Raw genomic sequence first — 17,400 nt, 5'->3', positions numbered from 1 at the left:
CCGCTTGACCACAGCAGCGAAATCTGCAACGCGTGCTCGGCGTTTACACCCAAGACCCTCAGAGTAATGGAGAGGCAGAGAAGGGGGAAGCACAACACGCAGGGGCAGGGGCCACCTCCATCGCTCCGAGACTTGAGTCTCTCCAGTGGAGAGGACGACAACATTGCCGAAGGACCGGTGGACTGCACGGTCACTGAGATCCATAAGAAGATGTCGAAGGAGGTATGGGAGTCGTCGACCCCTAAACACTTGAGCGACACTCAAAAGGGTGAAGCTAAACCCCGAGCGACACTCGTAGAAGTGAAGCTAAGTCCTCGAAGGGAGCCCTGCCACCGAAACACTCGACGAAAGCAACAGCTACCAAGGACAGTCAGCCGAGCGGATCCTTTGAAACGGACTCCCAATCGGAGAAAGGCCTCGAAAAACTAAGATCGTCGAAGGTTGCCCTCGAAAAGGACACCTCGACGCTGAGGAAAGAAAAGCTGGCATCGTCGTCAACGTTGACAGCCCTGAAGAGAAGCGCTCCAACTCTCTACGCCGAACATGCCGCCGAGATGGAGAGGAGGCTCGAGGCCGAAATGGCGAGCATCCTGCAACGGAAAAAGGACTTCGACGAGAAGATGAGCCAATACTCCATCCCGTCGAAACCCGTGCTTGAAGCCGAAAGGGACGACAAGGACGTGGAACTGCCAAACGCCCGAACCAGTCGAGGAACTGGGAGACGAAGACTACTATTTTGAGGGAGAAGGCGATAAAGATCTGCAATCCTACCGGGACTCGATGTCCTCGGAGGCACAAGACATGGAGTGGCAAGATCTCGACACCGAATCGCCGGAAGAAGGGGTAGACACTTATCCTTTGAGGCCCTTGCCACCAGACGACATAGGGGTCTACAACATGGTCGTACAGAAGGCTGCACAGACTTATGGAGTGAAAATGGAGGAGGAGAAGCCCAAGGCATGTTTCCTCCTGGAGACTCTACTGCCTCAACAAACTAGGAGCCAATTCCTGCCCATGCTCCCTAGTGTGCTGGATCAAGGAAGAGAGGCCGTATGCAAAGCTGTGACCCTTAGAACTAAGAGGTACAAACATTCTTCAAAGGACCCTGCATATTTCCAAGTGTCAGTGCCAGCCGACTTCATAATTGCAGCTATGGCTAGGAAGAGGGCCAATGTACCCACTAATGCCGGACCACCTCCAGACAAGGAAAGTAGGAGGATGGATCTCACAGGGAGAAAGTTGGAGAGAAATGCGGCAATACATTGGCGCATCGCAAACTCCAACGCCCTGATCAACAGGCATGCATACCAGCACTGGAATGAAGTGGGGCAGCTCCGAAAGCATCTACCAGACCAGTACCAACAAAGAGCAGCTCACCTGGTAGAAGGGAAGAACATGGCGAACACATGCCTAAAATCGGCATTGGATGCTGCAGAAACATCGAGCAGGCTAATGATGATAGGAGTGACCGAGAGAAGACACGCATGGCTCAGAATTTCGGGATTCAAGCCAGAGGTGCAAAGCAGGATCCTAAATACACCTTTTAATGGAGAGCAACTGTTCGGCACGTGAGTTGACGCAGCTCAAGAAAGACAACGAAACAGCAAGGTCCATGGGAGAGTTGCAGTTCAGAGGAATGAAAAGAGGCACACCCATGAGAAGGCCGGGTTTTAGAGGAGGCAACGTGCCTACCACATCGCACCAAACGTTCCAGCAAGGCTACCAAGGTAACAACCAAGGCCAGCAGCAGCAGAACTTGCAGTACCAGCCCCGGGGACAGTCCTTTCGAGGGCGCGGAAACGGAAGAGGACAAACAAGAAGAGGAGGTCAGCAGCCCTCAACCAAGTGACTCTACCATGGAACAAGACCCCACCCTAGCAACACCTCTGGGTGGGCGGAAAGACCTAAAGAAGAACTGCAGCTGAAAATTCAACGACAAGCCGTACCTCGATCAATAAGAGACTTCATCCAGGAATGGAGGAAGGTCACATCGGACAAATGGATACTAAGCATCATACATACGGATACTGTATAGAGTTAGAAAGACAGCCTCCGAACAGAAAACCAAGAAGCAAGACACACTCAACAAAGGAGCTCTCGCTCTTGCAGCTAGAGGCGAAAGAACTGCTCATCAAGGAGGCAATAGAGGTGGTACTGCAAAACCAAGGGAACAAAGGGGTTTACTCAATTTACTTCCTGGTGCCAAAGGTGGACGAAACACTGAGACCTATCCTAGATCTAAGGTTCCTGAACACATTCATTCAGCAGCATCTTTATTCGATTCAAGGAATCATAAATACAAAGACAGAGACATAAAAACAAGAAATCTATTTACATGTGCCGAAAATTTTTTAGTCCAACTATTAATAGTTTGCAATTCAGTGGATAACACCTTGTTCTTTCATTAGTCGCAACATAATTATTTCCCAGGAATCAAAGTGCATAGTGCGTAGATACTTTGTCATTCATTAGACTTTTAACATATGGGTTACTCCATAGTATTTCAAGGCCAGGTTTTAACAAGTAGCCGGAGGCTGATTGTTTCCATAAAGTGCGAGGTGCAAAGTGCAAGATGAGAAGGTTATACCTTTTGCATAGCATCATATAATCATAACTCTTCCAGGATATACTTATGGACAATCATCACTATCAAAATTCAGAGTTTTGATTTTCCATGTAAATTTCATTTGATTACAATATATTATAAAATTCTTACAATTAAAATTTGAGCCCTTTCTTCATCCTAATAAAATTAACAGCCAATAAAAATCTGCTAATACCAAATACAATAAGTTTTGAGGTGTCCGTTTTTAAAATGCGCAACATTTCACTATATTTCCTAATGCATAGTTTCCTGCCCAAAGGTTTTATCCATTTATTTCTATAGTGTCTATATGCAGGGCAGAAAAATAAGACATGCGCGGCATCCTCTTTACTTCCTGAATGGCACTGGGTGCACCTACAGTCAATTTCCCCTTTCTGAGCTGACCCCCACTTGGAAGTAAAAGACTTGATCTGAAGAGTACCGTACCTAAATTTTAGATACAGTACCTTAGCAAGTAGGGGTTCAATCTCATCTAAACATTGTTCAAAGTAGGGGGTTATTTTAAACATCAAAAATTGTGTAGTAAGTGTACCGACTCCACAATTTAAAATAACTTTATGCCTAATAAAATTCCAGTAAATGGTCTTAATTTCCTATTTTGAGTCCGGGATCAGCAAGTTCGGGTTTTCCCAGAACCTGCTCAAGCCCAGATCCAATAACCATTTACGAATATGGATCAACCACGGAAAACTAACATGTGTGTCAAGGGCCAATAGTTCGCTCAGTGCTTGTCTATAGGTAAAAAGTTCTTCTGTCGTCCATATTCTTATCCAATAGGACAAGGTCATCCAGACAGCCCTTTGCCCAATTCGTTTTATGCCCATATCAAGCATTAGGGGGAATCACAGGTGTATTTTAGGGGAGAGCAACTAGTTTTCTCTATCTTATTTTCACCCACGATTAAACCCCCCCCCCACAGCTCTGAGCCGTATAGGGCAGCGGATTGGGCCCTAGACTTATAAACTTCTAGGGCTGGAGTGACGGCCTTTGACGTGGTTGAAAAAAGTTTCTTTTAAACTGGTGCAGAATTTTGTATTGAAACTGATCTTGATTTCGTGATCTGTGGGTTCCAGGAGAGTTTGGAATCGATGTTCACTCCTAGGTGAATAAAATTAGGGACACGTTCATTCAGCTTAATGTCATTCTTAAAACACTTGTGGGGCCTTATCGACATATATTTGGTTTTTACAGGATTAATTTCCAGACCTTTTAGTTTGCAATATTCATCAAGTGAGTTTAAAAGACATTGCAAACCCGTCGGTGTTTGCGACAACAATATTGTGTCATCAGCAAAGGTTAGTGCACAAACATGATTTCCCCCCCCAATTTTGGGGAATCATGATTGGATTTTTGTAAAAACTCAACCATGTCATTAACATATAAAAGGAAGAGGGTTGGCGCCAGGACACAGCCCTGGCGCACACCTCTATTGACTGGTATCTCTTCAGTGAGTTCTCCCCCTTGGCCCCAGCGCACTCTTGCAAAGTTGTTTTCGTGTAACCTGACCAACTGCACGAAAATGTTTTTAGGTACCCCCGGTTGTAATAAGTTTAGCCATAAGAGGTCTCTGGGGATTGAATCGAATGCGGCCTTTAAATCAATAAAGGCCACATATAAATGGCCAGATCTTAGCCTTGTGTATTTCCAGGCCATCGTTACCAATCTAAACACCTGGTCTATGGTACTTGTCCGTCTTCTAAAACGTGCTTGGCATGGAGAGATTACATCATTTGCAGTCATCCATTCATTCAACCTATCCAGAATCTGTTTAGCATAGACCTTTTGCAATATGTCTAGTAAGCTAAAGGGTCTATAATTTGCGGGATCGTCCCTACTACCCTTTTTATATATGGGGACAATCTCCGCTCCCTTCCAAGATTCAGGTATGGGCTGCCCTCCTGCAATTGCATTACATAACCAATTAATATATGGCACCCACACCTCCGGTGCATGTTTAAAAAGATCGCCCGGTATTTTGTCAGGGCCAGGTGCTTTTGGTGGCTTTATAGCAGCCAGGGCCAATCTGGTGTCTTCTATGCTAAAAGATAACGGGACAATCTCATCTGATGACATGAGATTTTCTATACTGCAATGGTAGTCACACATCGTGGGGGCCAAAGGAGCATATAGATGAGCAAAGTGCCTATGCCATGTGCCAGGATCCAAGTTATAATCTTGAGCTAGATTACTGAATTTGCTGCCATTTGCAATAATCCGCCAGAATGAAAATTGATCACCCGATTTTTGATGCTAATATCAGTTCTTCCCAGCTTGCGTCTTCCCAGTTTCTACGGGCTGCATTGAAAACTTTATTGTACGTTTTCCTTGCTTCCCTAATAACAATTAGGTCCTTATCATGCAAAGCCTTCATTAGGCATTGTTTCATTGCAGCACATTCTTTGTTAAACCAAGGGTTAGTTGGCCTTATCTTGTTAGCGTGTTTGGGCTTCACAGTCCCCCGGTATGGTTTTATATTTTCTACCAATCTTAGATGGATCTACGTTATAAGTGTAGTCCCAGGGCATTGATTTAAATAAGACAGTAATAGGTCGCTAAAAATATTATAAATGCAGGTAAGTGAATCTATCTTCCCCATTATAGAAAGCCATTTTACTGCCCTTCTGTTATTACTCACTGTAGGCTGTATAACTTCCGTCCCTATTCCGGGATGAGTCAATGGATGGATTTGAAAGTATTCCTCTGTGAGACCTAAGCATAAGGGGAAGTGATCGCTTTCTCTACTGTCATCTACTTTGAAATCTTTCACATAGGCCCAGTAGGCAGCGCTGAGGAAAGGCCTCTCGAAAAGGTGTTGGAACAACCGAGATCAGACATGGTCTGCCATTACATGACCTTAGCCCTTTCGCTACGGTGAAATTGAATAATTGTAATGCAGAGACAGAGCATCTGGAAGCTTTTTCTATCCTTAGAGATGGAATGCCTAAGGCTATGTCTTCTTCCTCACAAATTTCATTTAAACCTGGCAACGGTTCATAACAACAATTAAAATCACCACCAATTATAATAAGCCCATCAGGCGATATAGAATCTAGGGCTTCTTCCAAGTACTGTAGTATTATTGATTCTTTTGAACGTTCTCTTGGCCTTATATATACATTGAATAGATGTAACCATGATTTATTTGTAAATTTAAAACTTAAGCCCAAGATGTCCTCTGTATCAATTGGTATAATTCCTATGGAGGCATTTATATTATTCCTTACCCAGATTAAGAGTCCTCCTGATGGTCTTCCTCTAATTGGTTGTCGAGCCTCTACGCTAAATGTTCTGTAGCCTACTCTGTGTAGAGGTTCTCTAGCCCACGTTTCTTGAAGGAGACAACGGTCAAATGCATCCATATACTCCTGCCAATCTGGTTCCTGGAACTTTTTTTATAAGGCCCGCTATGTTCCACGACACCATCTTCACACAGCTTAAGGTCGGACAGATGGGTTTGATGGTGGAACCATTACAGCCCACTACTGAGTGTGTTAATTGATTAAAATGGTGGCTATCACCATTAATACAATCAGAACTTCCAGACTCCACGAAATTGGTACTTTGTCTTTCCTCAGGGCATAATCTCTCATGAGGTATATCCACCTCAGATGGTACAACAGTTACACTTCGAGCCTCAGGCGCTATAGAGAGTGTCCCTCCCCCAAGGGGATACTGGTACCACGCTTGACTCAGTCAATCTATGGCTTCGAGATTCCTTTGCCCCCCACAAATGTATGGCTCAGTATCCATACTGTATATACAAGTTCTTTTTTGCCTAATACCAATTCTAGATTTAAAAAGGGAATGAGATCTTAAGTTCATGATTATTAAATTATCAGCCATGATTTTGGAATAGAATGTTAACCTTATATCATCCAGGCCTCCCTCATTTTGCTGAATCCGTTCCACATTTTTTATATCTGATCTGATTATGGAGAGGCACTGCCGTTCATTTCTAATCCAATGTATGACTTTATTTGCAAGGGAGTCCTTGTCCTCCCTACTGCCCAACTTTAATCTTGGGACGTTTGTTAGGAACACACTACAAAAATCCGAGTCCTCCCTAATTGAAGAGTGAGGAGCCCGATCTAGGCCATGTTTCCGCTCTAATCCCCCGGACCCCCTCCAAGGATCCTGGGCACTTTGTAATAGTCCATTTATACGTGGGGTTCCCGGATTTACATAAGTACATTGTGCCTGGTGTTGCAAGATATGATCATTTTAACATGCCTATCTATTGACCAAGTTTCTTCCAGGAATGGATGAAAGATTTGGCTTTGGAGCTGTATTTTTACTCAAAATTGGATTCTGGTTCTTAGGATGGTTTGGGATTACTCCAGGTAATGATTTAGTTAAATGACTCTCCATATTACTACATGGAGATTTCTTCTTTGATTGGGTATTCTCCTCCAGTGCTGAAGTTAGGCCTCCCACGTGTCTTGGTAGGTGGGAAGTTAGAACCTATAGCATTCTTCTGATTGTCCTAACCTCTTCTTGGACTACATTAAGTTTATTATAAAGATCTACCACAAGAGTATGGGTATCATGTAACTGTGCCTGATTGTAATCCTCAATCGTACCAGGATTTATTAAGACAGTTTCATCCTTCCTGCTCATATCATCCATATGAACAGCCTCATTGTTAACATCTAAAAGTGAATATCTATTCGAACATTCTACATTAATCACATCTCTACAAGTGGTGTTTCCTGGATTCTTATCTAGCTTTTCAATAATGTCTGATCTAGAGGGGCATGTTGTGTCAGTACCCGTGCTTGGGTTCAGGGGTGATGTAGTTAGCAATTGTGGCTGTGCTTTAGTGTGGGTTTGATGGACTAATGGGCTTTGCTGGTGCCACCTTTTCGCTTCTACCATAATAAGATGAAATTTTATTTTTCCCCTTGTTATTGATCTCTTTGCCACATGTCAACATATTATCAACTTCTTCAATCAAGTCATCAATAGCGGCCAGAGTGCAATTATTTGCAGCAGATTTAACCAACTTTTGTGTCTTCGCTATCTTTTTTTTCCCTATCATTGGTTCTGCTGCTTTCCTCTTCCCCATTATTACCCTAAGAATAGAATACAAAATGTGCAAATATTGCTATTATAGCTCCCTTGCTATGGCCAAATGCCACAAACCAAAAGCCAAAAGGGAGCCGTTCCTAATAGTATAACCAAGGTAGCATCCACGATTAGCACCACAACCGAGTTTTGGCCTAGGTTCAAATGTTTGTACCTAGGTACAGCATATACATCCTAATACTAAGTCAATGTACAGTTTTCTAAAAAGATGCTAAAGTAAAACAGCAACAACAATCACTCAATCAATTATTGCATAGCGTTATTAAAAAGCAAGATAGATCATGTCCCTTGTAAATATATAGGTAATCTTGCCACTATATTACCAGTTTTTGAATAAGTCTTACTTAAATGTCACGGGGTGGCCCAGCCCAGTCTTATCCGGTCTTTGACGGGCAGTGACGGGCCCGCCCTTGCCCCGGGCTTCGCCTGGGTGTGGCCCGGGCACGCCCGCGCACGTTCCGTGCTGCGGGGTGCGTGTGTGCTTTATATAGCTCGTCGCTGCCGCGTCACCGCTGCGGGGCTGCTGGGAGATGTGGTCCAATAGCTACAAGTTGGCCGTTCCCCTCACAGCATGGAGCAGCAGTGTGGCCGTTCCCCTCACGGCGGGAGTAACTAAACAAAGCACAGGTAGACCGTTCCCCTCAAGGCGTTCGTGGGACCCGCGCTGTGGGGTGCGTGCACGGTTTAAATTGCGCGTCACTGCCGCGGGGCTGCTGGGAGATGTGGTCCAATAGCTACAAATTGGCCGTTCCCCTCACGGCGTGTAGCAGTAGTCTGGCCGTTACCCTCACAGCGGGAGCAACTAAACAAAGCACAGGTAGGACGTTCCCCTCACGGCGTTCGCGGAACCCATTCATAAGAACTCAAAGGTTCAAAATGACTTCCCTACAAGAGGTAATACCACAATTACAGCAAGGGGACTTCATGGCTACTATAGATTTAAAGGACGCATACTTACACATCCCCATCAAGCACAAACACAAGCGCCTGCTAAGGTTTGTGATCAACCAAAGCCACTACCAGTTCACAGTACTGGCATTCGGCCTGAAATCCGCAGCAAGAGTGTTTACAAAATGCCTAGCAGCTGTCGCAGCACACCTACGAAGGAAAGGAATACACGTATACCACTATTTCCATGACTGGCTCGTAAAGGCAAGTTCGTACAGACAATGCAAACGACACATCCAGCAGGTCATACTGACAAGACTGGGTTTCTCAATCCATTGGGAGAAATCGTCAACAGAACCAGAACAAATCAAGATATTCTTTGGGGCAGAGATCGACACCATACAGGCCAAAGTGTTCCCCAGCAGGAAGAGAAGATTGGCGATAACTGAAGGAAACACGTCATTACCGCAAGGGGCAAGTTCTGACAGTGAGGACGGTGAGCAAGCTGATGGGAATTATGGCATCATGCACTCACCTAGTCCAAAACATTCGACTACACATGAGGCCATTCCAGGAATGGATACAGCAGCAATGGTCACAAGCAATTGGGAGTTGGGAAGATCTAGTGGTTGTCACACACGCAGTGCATCAGGAAATAGCGTGGTGGAACAAACAAAAGATATCACAGGGGAAACCATTCACACAACCAAATCCAACAGTGACCATCATGACGGACGCCTCCAAGCTGAGGTGGGGCACACACATGAACAATCTCAAGGTGAGGGGGCTATGGTCGCAACAGGATGCGGTCAAGCACATCAATTACCTGGAACTAAAAACTGTGTTCCTAGCCTTAAAAGCATTTCAGAAGGAGCTGTACGGAAACAGGGTGTTGATCCAAACAGACAACACCATGACCACGTTCTACATCAACAAACAAGGAGGAACACAGTCAGTAGCGCTATCGAGGCTAGCACAGGAGATTATGGACATGGGCCATTCTACTGAGAATAGACCTACTAGCGATACATCACCCAGGGAAGGACAATGTGAAAGCAGACAGACGTCAGCATCCCACGAATGGGAGATCAACCAACAGGAATTACAGAAAGTATTCCGGAAGTGGGGTACACCCCAAATAGACCTATTTGCAACACACCAAAATGCCAACACTTCGCATCCAGACAACCAGACCATCGGTCACAAGGGAATGCGCTATGGATAAGTTGGTCAAAGACATTTGCATATGCTTTCCCCCGATACCACTGATACACAGGGTACTCAGCAAAGGCAGGATCAGCAGCATGTCACTGATACTAATAGCACCTCAGTGGGCCAGACAGTCATGGTTCTCACAAATAGTGGAGATGACGCAGGCACCAGCACACAGATTCCCAAGACAAAGGGACCTGTTAACAATGCAGAACGGAAGGGTGCTACACCAAGAGCCAGAGAACCTCAGCCTGGCGGCATGGTTCCTGAAGACCTAGAGTTTGCACACCTCAAACTACCGGCGAGCACAATGGCAGTGCTCAGGGAGGCAAGAAGGCCTACCACAAGGAAATGCTACCTAGCAAAGTGGAAAAGATTCTCAGAATGGTGCATTAGAGAGAAACTGCAAAGAAAGATCACAAGGGAGTCAACAGTACTAAAATACTTAACACATCTACTGCAAAGTAAACTCAGCTGCACATCTCTAAGGGTACATTTAGCTGCGATTGTGGCTTACACAAGAGGTGAAAAGGGGAAAAGTTTCTTCACCTCCCAAGTTGTGCAAAGATTTCTAGAAGAAGCGAAGAGGATCACTCCTCCAAACAGAATGCCAGCACCAGCATGGAACCTCAACGTAGTGCTGACTCAATTGATGAAGGCACCGTTTGAACCGATGCACAAGGCTACACTGCACATGCTCACGCTAAAGACGGCCTTCGTAGGTGCTATCACAGCTCTACAACGAGTAAGTGAGTTGCAGGCGCTAACACTTCAAGAGCCCTACCTGCAGATACACAGTGATAGAATTGTAATGAGAACAGACCCACACTTCATGCCAAAGGTGGTGTCTCGGTTCCACATCAACCAGACAATCCAAATACCTATTTTTTGCCAAAAACCAACCACAAGCACAGAGAGAGCGCTGCACACACTGGGCGCCAGGAGGGCTGTGAAGCACTATATAGAAAGGACAAAGGAGGGCAGACAGACAAAGCAACTCTTTGTTTCCTTCGCAAGCAGTTTCATGGGACGACCAGTTACCAAAAATACCATTGCACGATGGATTGCACAAACCATAGAACCATGCCACAAACAAACTGGGCACTGTTACAAGGAGCAGCTCATGCTCACTCAACAATGAAGAAAGGAGCAACAATTGCATTTCTGGCCAACACACCAATTCTAGACATTTGCCAAGCTGCAACATGGTCTTCAGTGCACACGTTCACTAAGCACTACTGTGTGGATATCCAAATGAACAAAGAAGCGCAAGTGGGACAGAAGGTCTTACAACACATTCAGTAACCAGTGCTCATCTTCCACCCAGCCACCACAATAAGGACAAACCGCTACAAAGTCTATGCACAGCATAGTGAATCCAGAAAGATTCACGCTGCAAAACGTATAGTTTCCTCCCTGTCGGTGTAGTTTTGCAGCTTGAAGACTTTCTGGATTCACTAGCGAACCCACCCTCTTCCCGAAAGATGAGACAGGAGGCAAGGGATTAAAGATGAGCAAGACTTTAGAAATTAAGAGGGAAAACAAGAATAACACAAGACAAGGAAAAAAAGAATCCGAAGATGGCGACCAAAGGTGGGAGCTTCTGGAGGAAGCACGTTGACGTCACGAAGGACACCAAATGGTGGTATGTCAACGCCCAACTGGGCCACGAAAATTAAAAAAAAAAAAAAATTTCCAGACCCAACCACTAGATGGCGGAATAATGCACAGCATAGTGAATCCAGAAAGTCTTCAAGCTGCAAAACTACACCGACAGGTAAGAAACTATACGATGCCTAGATACCATAAAAATATGATTTTGGAAGAAAGTTGGAGATGAGGCACCCACCATCTTCGCACAAGGCACTGCGGGGGCCATGTATGTGGGTGTTCATAATCAGTTGTTTTTTCTGGCACTGTATTATGCGGCTAAACATATTATATCTCACCTTGGATGTGCAAAGTGCGAGCCCGGATAAAGGTTAAACCATGCACTGACTGGAGCTCACACAACGTTCTTTAAGAGTTTTTGGAAGCACATGAAGAACTTGGGCTGGAAATTGCTCCTCCTGTAGTGCGTCATGTTACGTACGCATCCTGTCTTCCCGTTGACGGTCGCACTGGCAAGGACTTAACAAGCATTTGCAATGCAGTAAGTCTCGCAATTGTGAGATTTTTAGCTGGCATTGTAAACGACAATGCCTTTTATTTATGTGTTTAAAAAACAACACATGAATAAAAGGCATTGTCATTTACAATACCAATAGGTCAGGGTTTCTAAAATGCGAGTCCTATTGCTTGTTATAAATTGGTGTGGATCTTCTTTTTGAATTGTGTCTCATTTATTGACTATTGTGTGTATTTTCAGACGTCTTTCACTCCTCTGTGTTAAGCCTGAGGCTGCTCGGCCACACTACCTCCTAACAGAGCACTTTGGGATTGCTGTAGCAAGGCCCTGTCCACTCATAAGGGATCCCCTGGACTCTTTATGTGAAATATCAAAAATCTGATATACAGTGTAAAGAGCCAGGTTCCTACAGCCATTCACACTAGTTCCGTAGACCGTTTGCTTATTAACTCACATCAACTAACATTAGGCACATCTTTATTTGGGTCTTCAACCTCCATTTGGGAAAACCCTCATGATAGCTCATTTTCCTTCTTTGCCTCCTTTCTGCATGAACATGGTCCGACTCTACACTTTAACACCAATTCACATTAAAGGCTCTGCACTTGATCTAATTGTTCCCAATGAAGACCTTTGTTAAGGATCTGATTAAAATTCATTAGTCTGGTCATTATCAAATCCCATTGATCTTTTCTACAACCACCACTAGCGGACATACTAAAAATCCAAAAAGGTAGCGCCGTAATTTTAGGAATATCAACAAGAATGATCTTGTCTCTAGTCTTATAACTAATCTCCCTGGATCCCTGAGGATCAGGACATGAATGTTGGCACCAACCTGTTTAATGATAATATGACTTGCATTTTTAGAGAAAACCACTTCCAGAAAAATGTCACTTTCTCTTGTATACCCAATTGTGTCAGGATGTATTCCTTCTCTTAACCTCTTTATTTACCATTCTACTTCAGTTTAACTCAAGATATGGCAACACCTCTATTTAAATAACATATTAGCATTCTTCATACAATTCATCTCTTCATAATATGATTTTTTTCACACTTAATTTCCACTTGTTTGTTTCCCCCTCCTAATCCCAATGTAGCTATTTGTCAGGTTTGTGATTGTTAATCCCATTATTCTTAGGGATCGAAACGTCATTGACCATTAAGGCGGACTCACTTTTTTATACTTAATTTGTGTCATGCTAGCGGCACCTTTGTGAAAAAAAATACTTGTGCTAGAGATATATCCTTGTAAATTACATGTCACATTTATTTGAGAATGTTGCGGGGTAAGTGAATGCTCGAGGCAGAGAGGTGTGAGATACAGGGGTATTTTTTTCAATTACACAGGCAAGGCTGGATGGCGTTGCCTCTATGGTTTATCCACCATGCGATATGCGGAGAACCTGAAAAGAAAAGAAAGCACAGCCTTAATGTCAGGCTACTTCTCTTAGTGTAAGGAGGGGGAAGTGAAGGAGCACCTGTGTGGCCGGACCGTGAGGGCAAAAGGAGAAAACCAACACCAGGATCGGGGTTGTCCCGCTAGGAAAAAGGCACGGATCCCGCCCGTCTTAGTGGCCACCCACGGGGTATCAGCCGCCTGTCGCCCGACCCCCGAAGCAGATCACGCACCTGTTGTAGCCACAAACCTCCTGGTCCGCAGCTGGGCGCTGAGCGGGGAAAGCCTCCTGGCTTCTTGATGCTTGGTCCGGTGTCGGAAGTTGGTTCTGCGGCAGTCGACCGTCTCTCGTCCGCTTCGGGCTCACCCAGGGTCGTCTCGGTTGCGGCGTCCTCGCGCTCCTCTCCTTCTTCCTGGTTGCGGCTCCACCCTTTTGACGTGGTCGAATCCCGTCCCGCGTTGCTTCCAGGGGCGGGGTTTGACTGCAGGCTGGCTATTCTGTTAAAGGGCCAGAAGCCCGGGACGTCGGTTGTCCCTGGATCACTAGCAGTAGCCTTCACATCCGAGAGCTGAAAATAAGCAGAGGGCGTTATACACGGTGAGTCCCCGAAGGGACCCACAGGGTTGGGAAGGGGCGAATCCTGACAGCACCAAGCACAGTTTTCTCACATCACTGCAGTGTTATGCTCATTATTTGATGTAATTTATTTTACTAATTTGATTAGTGATTAAATCTGCAGTAATATTATCTTATTTACATGGCATTAATCATTCTAATAGGAGCCACTGTTAATTGTAATTTATTATATAAGTACACATCACCTTAAATTTAGTGCCAGTAATATTGAACTCTTCCTCATATCATCTCTCAACCCGATGCCACTCACGTTCAGAAATGGCTTGCCTCAACCCAAATCTTACACTGCACTCTATTATTGACAACACCCGATGTAATGGTTTCACCCTTGACTCTTTATTCAGCCTTCAACAACATATCCACACCATAGCCAGCAGCATCATTTAACAACTTGGACTGATTCATGAAATTGAACCTATCTTGCGAGAGCTAGACCTTAAAGGAGGTGAATGATGTCACAATTAAAATACCAGCTGAGACCTCAAACAAGGAAACATTCTGTCATGATTATTGTTGGTGATACAGGACTGGAGAAAGATAACTTTTTTCTCCTTGCTGGATGGCCTCTTCAAAGAGGCAGTCATAGCTCCAGCATTTCTAAAACTCGCCTTTCTTCGTTCAGGGCTTCACTTCGTGATTCTGCTGGCATGATCTCAGGGTCTAACCACTCCAATCATATCACCCCTTAAATGTATTCTTTAGACTAGGCAGATCAATCAATAAAATGATATGTGTAGGGCACAAACTTTTAAAGTCTGATAAATCTCACTACTTGACTAGCAAATTGAATACTTCTGAGAATTCTTGCCCGCGACGAAGCTGAGACATTCTCATGCTTGAAACCACAGTCTTTACAAAAAAGCACCTCACATTAGTTATCTGGGTGTGTTTCCAGAGTCTGGAGTACTATTTTGACTGTAATCCTAATCATAAAAAAGAGCAAACATTTTGAAAGCAGGGAATAGAGCAATAACATGTCACCATGGGGATTTGTTCCTCTGGAGACGATGTTTGATGAATTGACATGTCTCAAGGAGGTGGCCTGATCCCTCTGGGGAGAGGAGTTGGCCTAACGGCTAGGGTGCTCGACCTCGGACCTGGGGAACTGGGTTCGAATCTCGATAATGACGCTGAACATCCTGTATTCTGGGCAAAACACTTAATCTCCCTGTGCCTAACAAAAAATGAATTTGTCCTCATGTAACGTAACTGGTGCTATGTAAAGCGCTCTGATACCTGATTGGATTCGGGTCAAGTTTGCGCTATATAAAACTCTGGGAAAAAAAAAGCTGGATGAATCAGTCAATAGTGTTAGTTTGTACATAAAGGTGTAACATCAAGATAAAGATGGGTGCTTCTCACATCTGCAGCAAAGAAACCAATTTTGTAGAATCCTGATTACAATGAGGTAAAGAACAGGATACTAGAGATCGTCCGCCCGATCAGTCTATTGGAATGAACATATCTAACATCTAAATAGTGGAGGAAAACATGTAAAGGAAATACCTTAAAATTAATGCGCAGCTAGCAGAGGGCTCCAACAAAGATATATTTTGTGGTTTATGTGTACTCCAACAGAAAGCACCACTTTTTGGTTTATTACATTAATGAGGACCTCTTTCCACTTAATGGGCTTTAAGATCACTATCCGAGTAGGAAAACACTTGCATACTGAATTGTCTATGATGAACATCCACTGCCATTGCATTTATGTTGTGATCACCGTTTCCTGGCATGTTGAAGAGGAGTACTTCTCTTTCAAGAGCGTTTAGGGGAATTGCAAACATGTGTGTTGGTGGAGCGAGATCTGGCATTGTGAAATGGCCTGATACAGAGGGTGAGAGGCAAGGAGGAAGTATGTGGATATACAAGTAGAGCACTCACATCGCAGTTTAACATTTTGCACCAGTTTGCGTAACGTATTGTGTTTTTCACATTGGACTTACAGGTTAATATTGGAATCATGTTATATTTCATGCAACAGGTGGAGAAATTGAACCGGAATGATACTCGGTTGGACACAGGGAGGTCTCAGCAGACTGCCCTACTTCTGCGAAATGCCACAAAGCACATTGCAAGCTTCTTCGGCAGTGATGTGAAAGTGGCCTATCAGCTGACCTCGCGGATCCTGGAGCATGAGAGCTTGGAACAGGGTTTTGGACTGGCTGCATCGCAGGATATTCAATTCACTGAGGTAATTGGAGGCCCTTGGGGTGAGGGCATCTTTACCGTGGTAAGCTGGCCAGAGTTAATTCTCCGTGTCTGCTTCCACCACTGTGCTCCCTTGAAGGATTAACAACAGGCTGCCTCAATGACAATTGTATCACTGCCATTTTAAAAGGCTAACTTATAGATGCTTCTGTTACCCTGCTGGGCTTCCTAGTGGCTTAGTATAGAAATAGGGGCAGGGATCTTGGTTCAAGGGGGACGGAGTTGCAGGGTCTTTAGAGATGGGCCTCTTTTAAGTAGCATCCCTTTATGTGACTTCTCTGGGCCCAAGTGAACCCAGTGTACTGATGACCATAGCTGCTGATTCCCCGGCGAAGAGTAGCTCAGGAGAAGGCTCCTCAGTAAGTGGAGAGTAATAGGACTGCGGGCGAAACTCTTCCCCATCCTGTATATCCCAGGGCATATTGATCCTTTCTTTTACATGCTCAATAATCCCTTACAGGAAATAAGCAATCAAATTGCGGTCTGCTCATGCGATCATTGTGTTGTGGACATTGTTGCATCAGGGTTGGCATTGGTTTGACATTAAAGACAGAAGCATTCCTCCTCCTTGCAGCTTCAGTGGGAGCAGTTGTGGGGAGGTTGCTGGAGATATGGTGGCTTGTCCGCATTTTTGTGATGAGGCATGCCATGGCATGGGAGATGTTCTATAGTGGGTCAGAGTAATGTCAATAACAGCTGTGAGCCTGGTGTTACAACAGTCCTGATGGTGAAGTTAAAGGAGTTTGGACTTCAGTTCTGAAGTCTGCTTCAGAAAAGTATGGTTTAACTTTGTGTATGCTCTCAGTGTTTCCTGGGTAATGCATATCTTGACTCAAAGATCAGAGGGTGAATTGTAGTGTAAACCAATTCGGAGGGCCAATACGGGGCCAGGGCTTGCTTGATTTTTTTCAGCAACGAGAATCAATTGCATCTTGGTCATGTCATGGACAGGGTTTCTTTATTACCACAGAACCTGATTCAGGTGGGCAGTACAATTCTGGACCCGAGCAACAAGAAGCACTGGGATCTGATCCAGCAGACGGATGGGGGCACTGTGCAGCTCTTGAAGCACTATGAGCTGTATGCCAGCACCCTAGCGCAGAACATGAGGAAGACCTACCTTTCGCCCTTCACCATCATCACCCCTAACATAGGTAAGCAGAAGTCAGTCTCAATCCCCTACAATGCCTTTGTACCTAAAAATGATATAAGGCCATCAGTTTCCTTCTCCA

At 44.6% G+C, this 17,400-nt stretch overlaps 1 protein-coding gene across 1 annotated transcript in view; it reads left to right on the top strand.

Annotated features, from left to right (window-relative positions):
- The window catches only part of CELSR2 (cadherin EGF LAG seven-pass G-type receptor 2), a 691,477-nt gene that overhangs the window by 526,093 nt on the left and 147,984 nt on the right, over nt 1-17,400 (top strand). The window contains exons 18-19 of the mRNA XM_085643385.1: nt 15,942-16,151; nt 17,139-17,322. Of these exons, the coding sequence (XP_085499511.1) occupies nt 15,942-16,151; nt 17,139-17,322 (394 nt within the window). The remainder of the gene's footprint in view (nt 1-15,941; nt 16,152-17,138; nt 17,323-17,400) is intronic.

Source organism: Triturus cristatus, chromosome 1_1, assembly GCF_964204655.1.
Source record: "Triturus cristatus chromosome 1_1, aTriCri1.1, whole genome shotgun sequence".
Classification (NCBI taxonomy): domain Eukaryota; kingdom Metazoa; phylum Chordata; class Amphibia; order Caudata; family Salamandridae; genus Triturus; species Triturus cristatus.
Note: the sequence above shows the minus strand (reverse complement) of the source record. Positions and strands in the feature narration are given on the sequence as shown.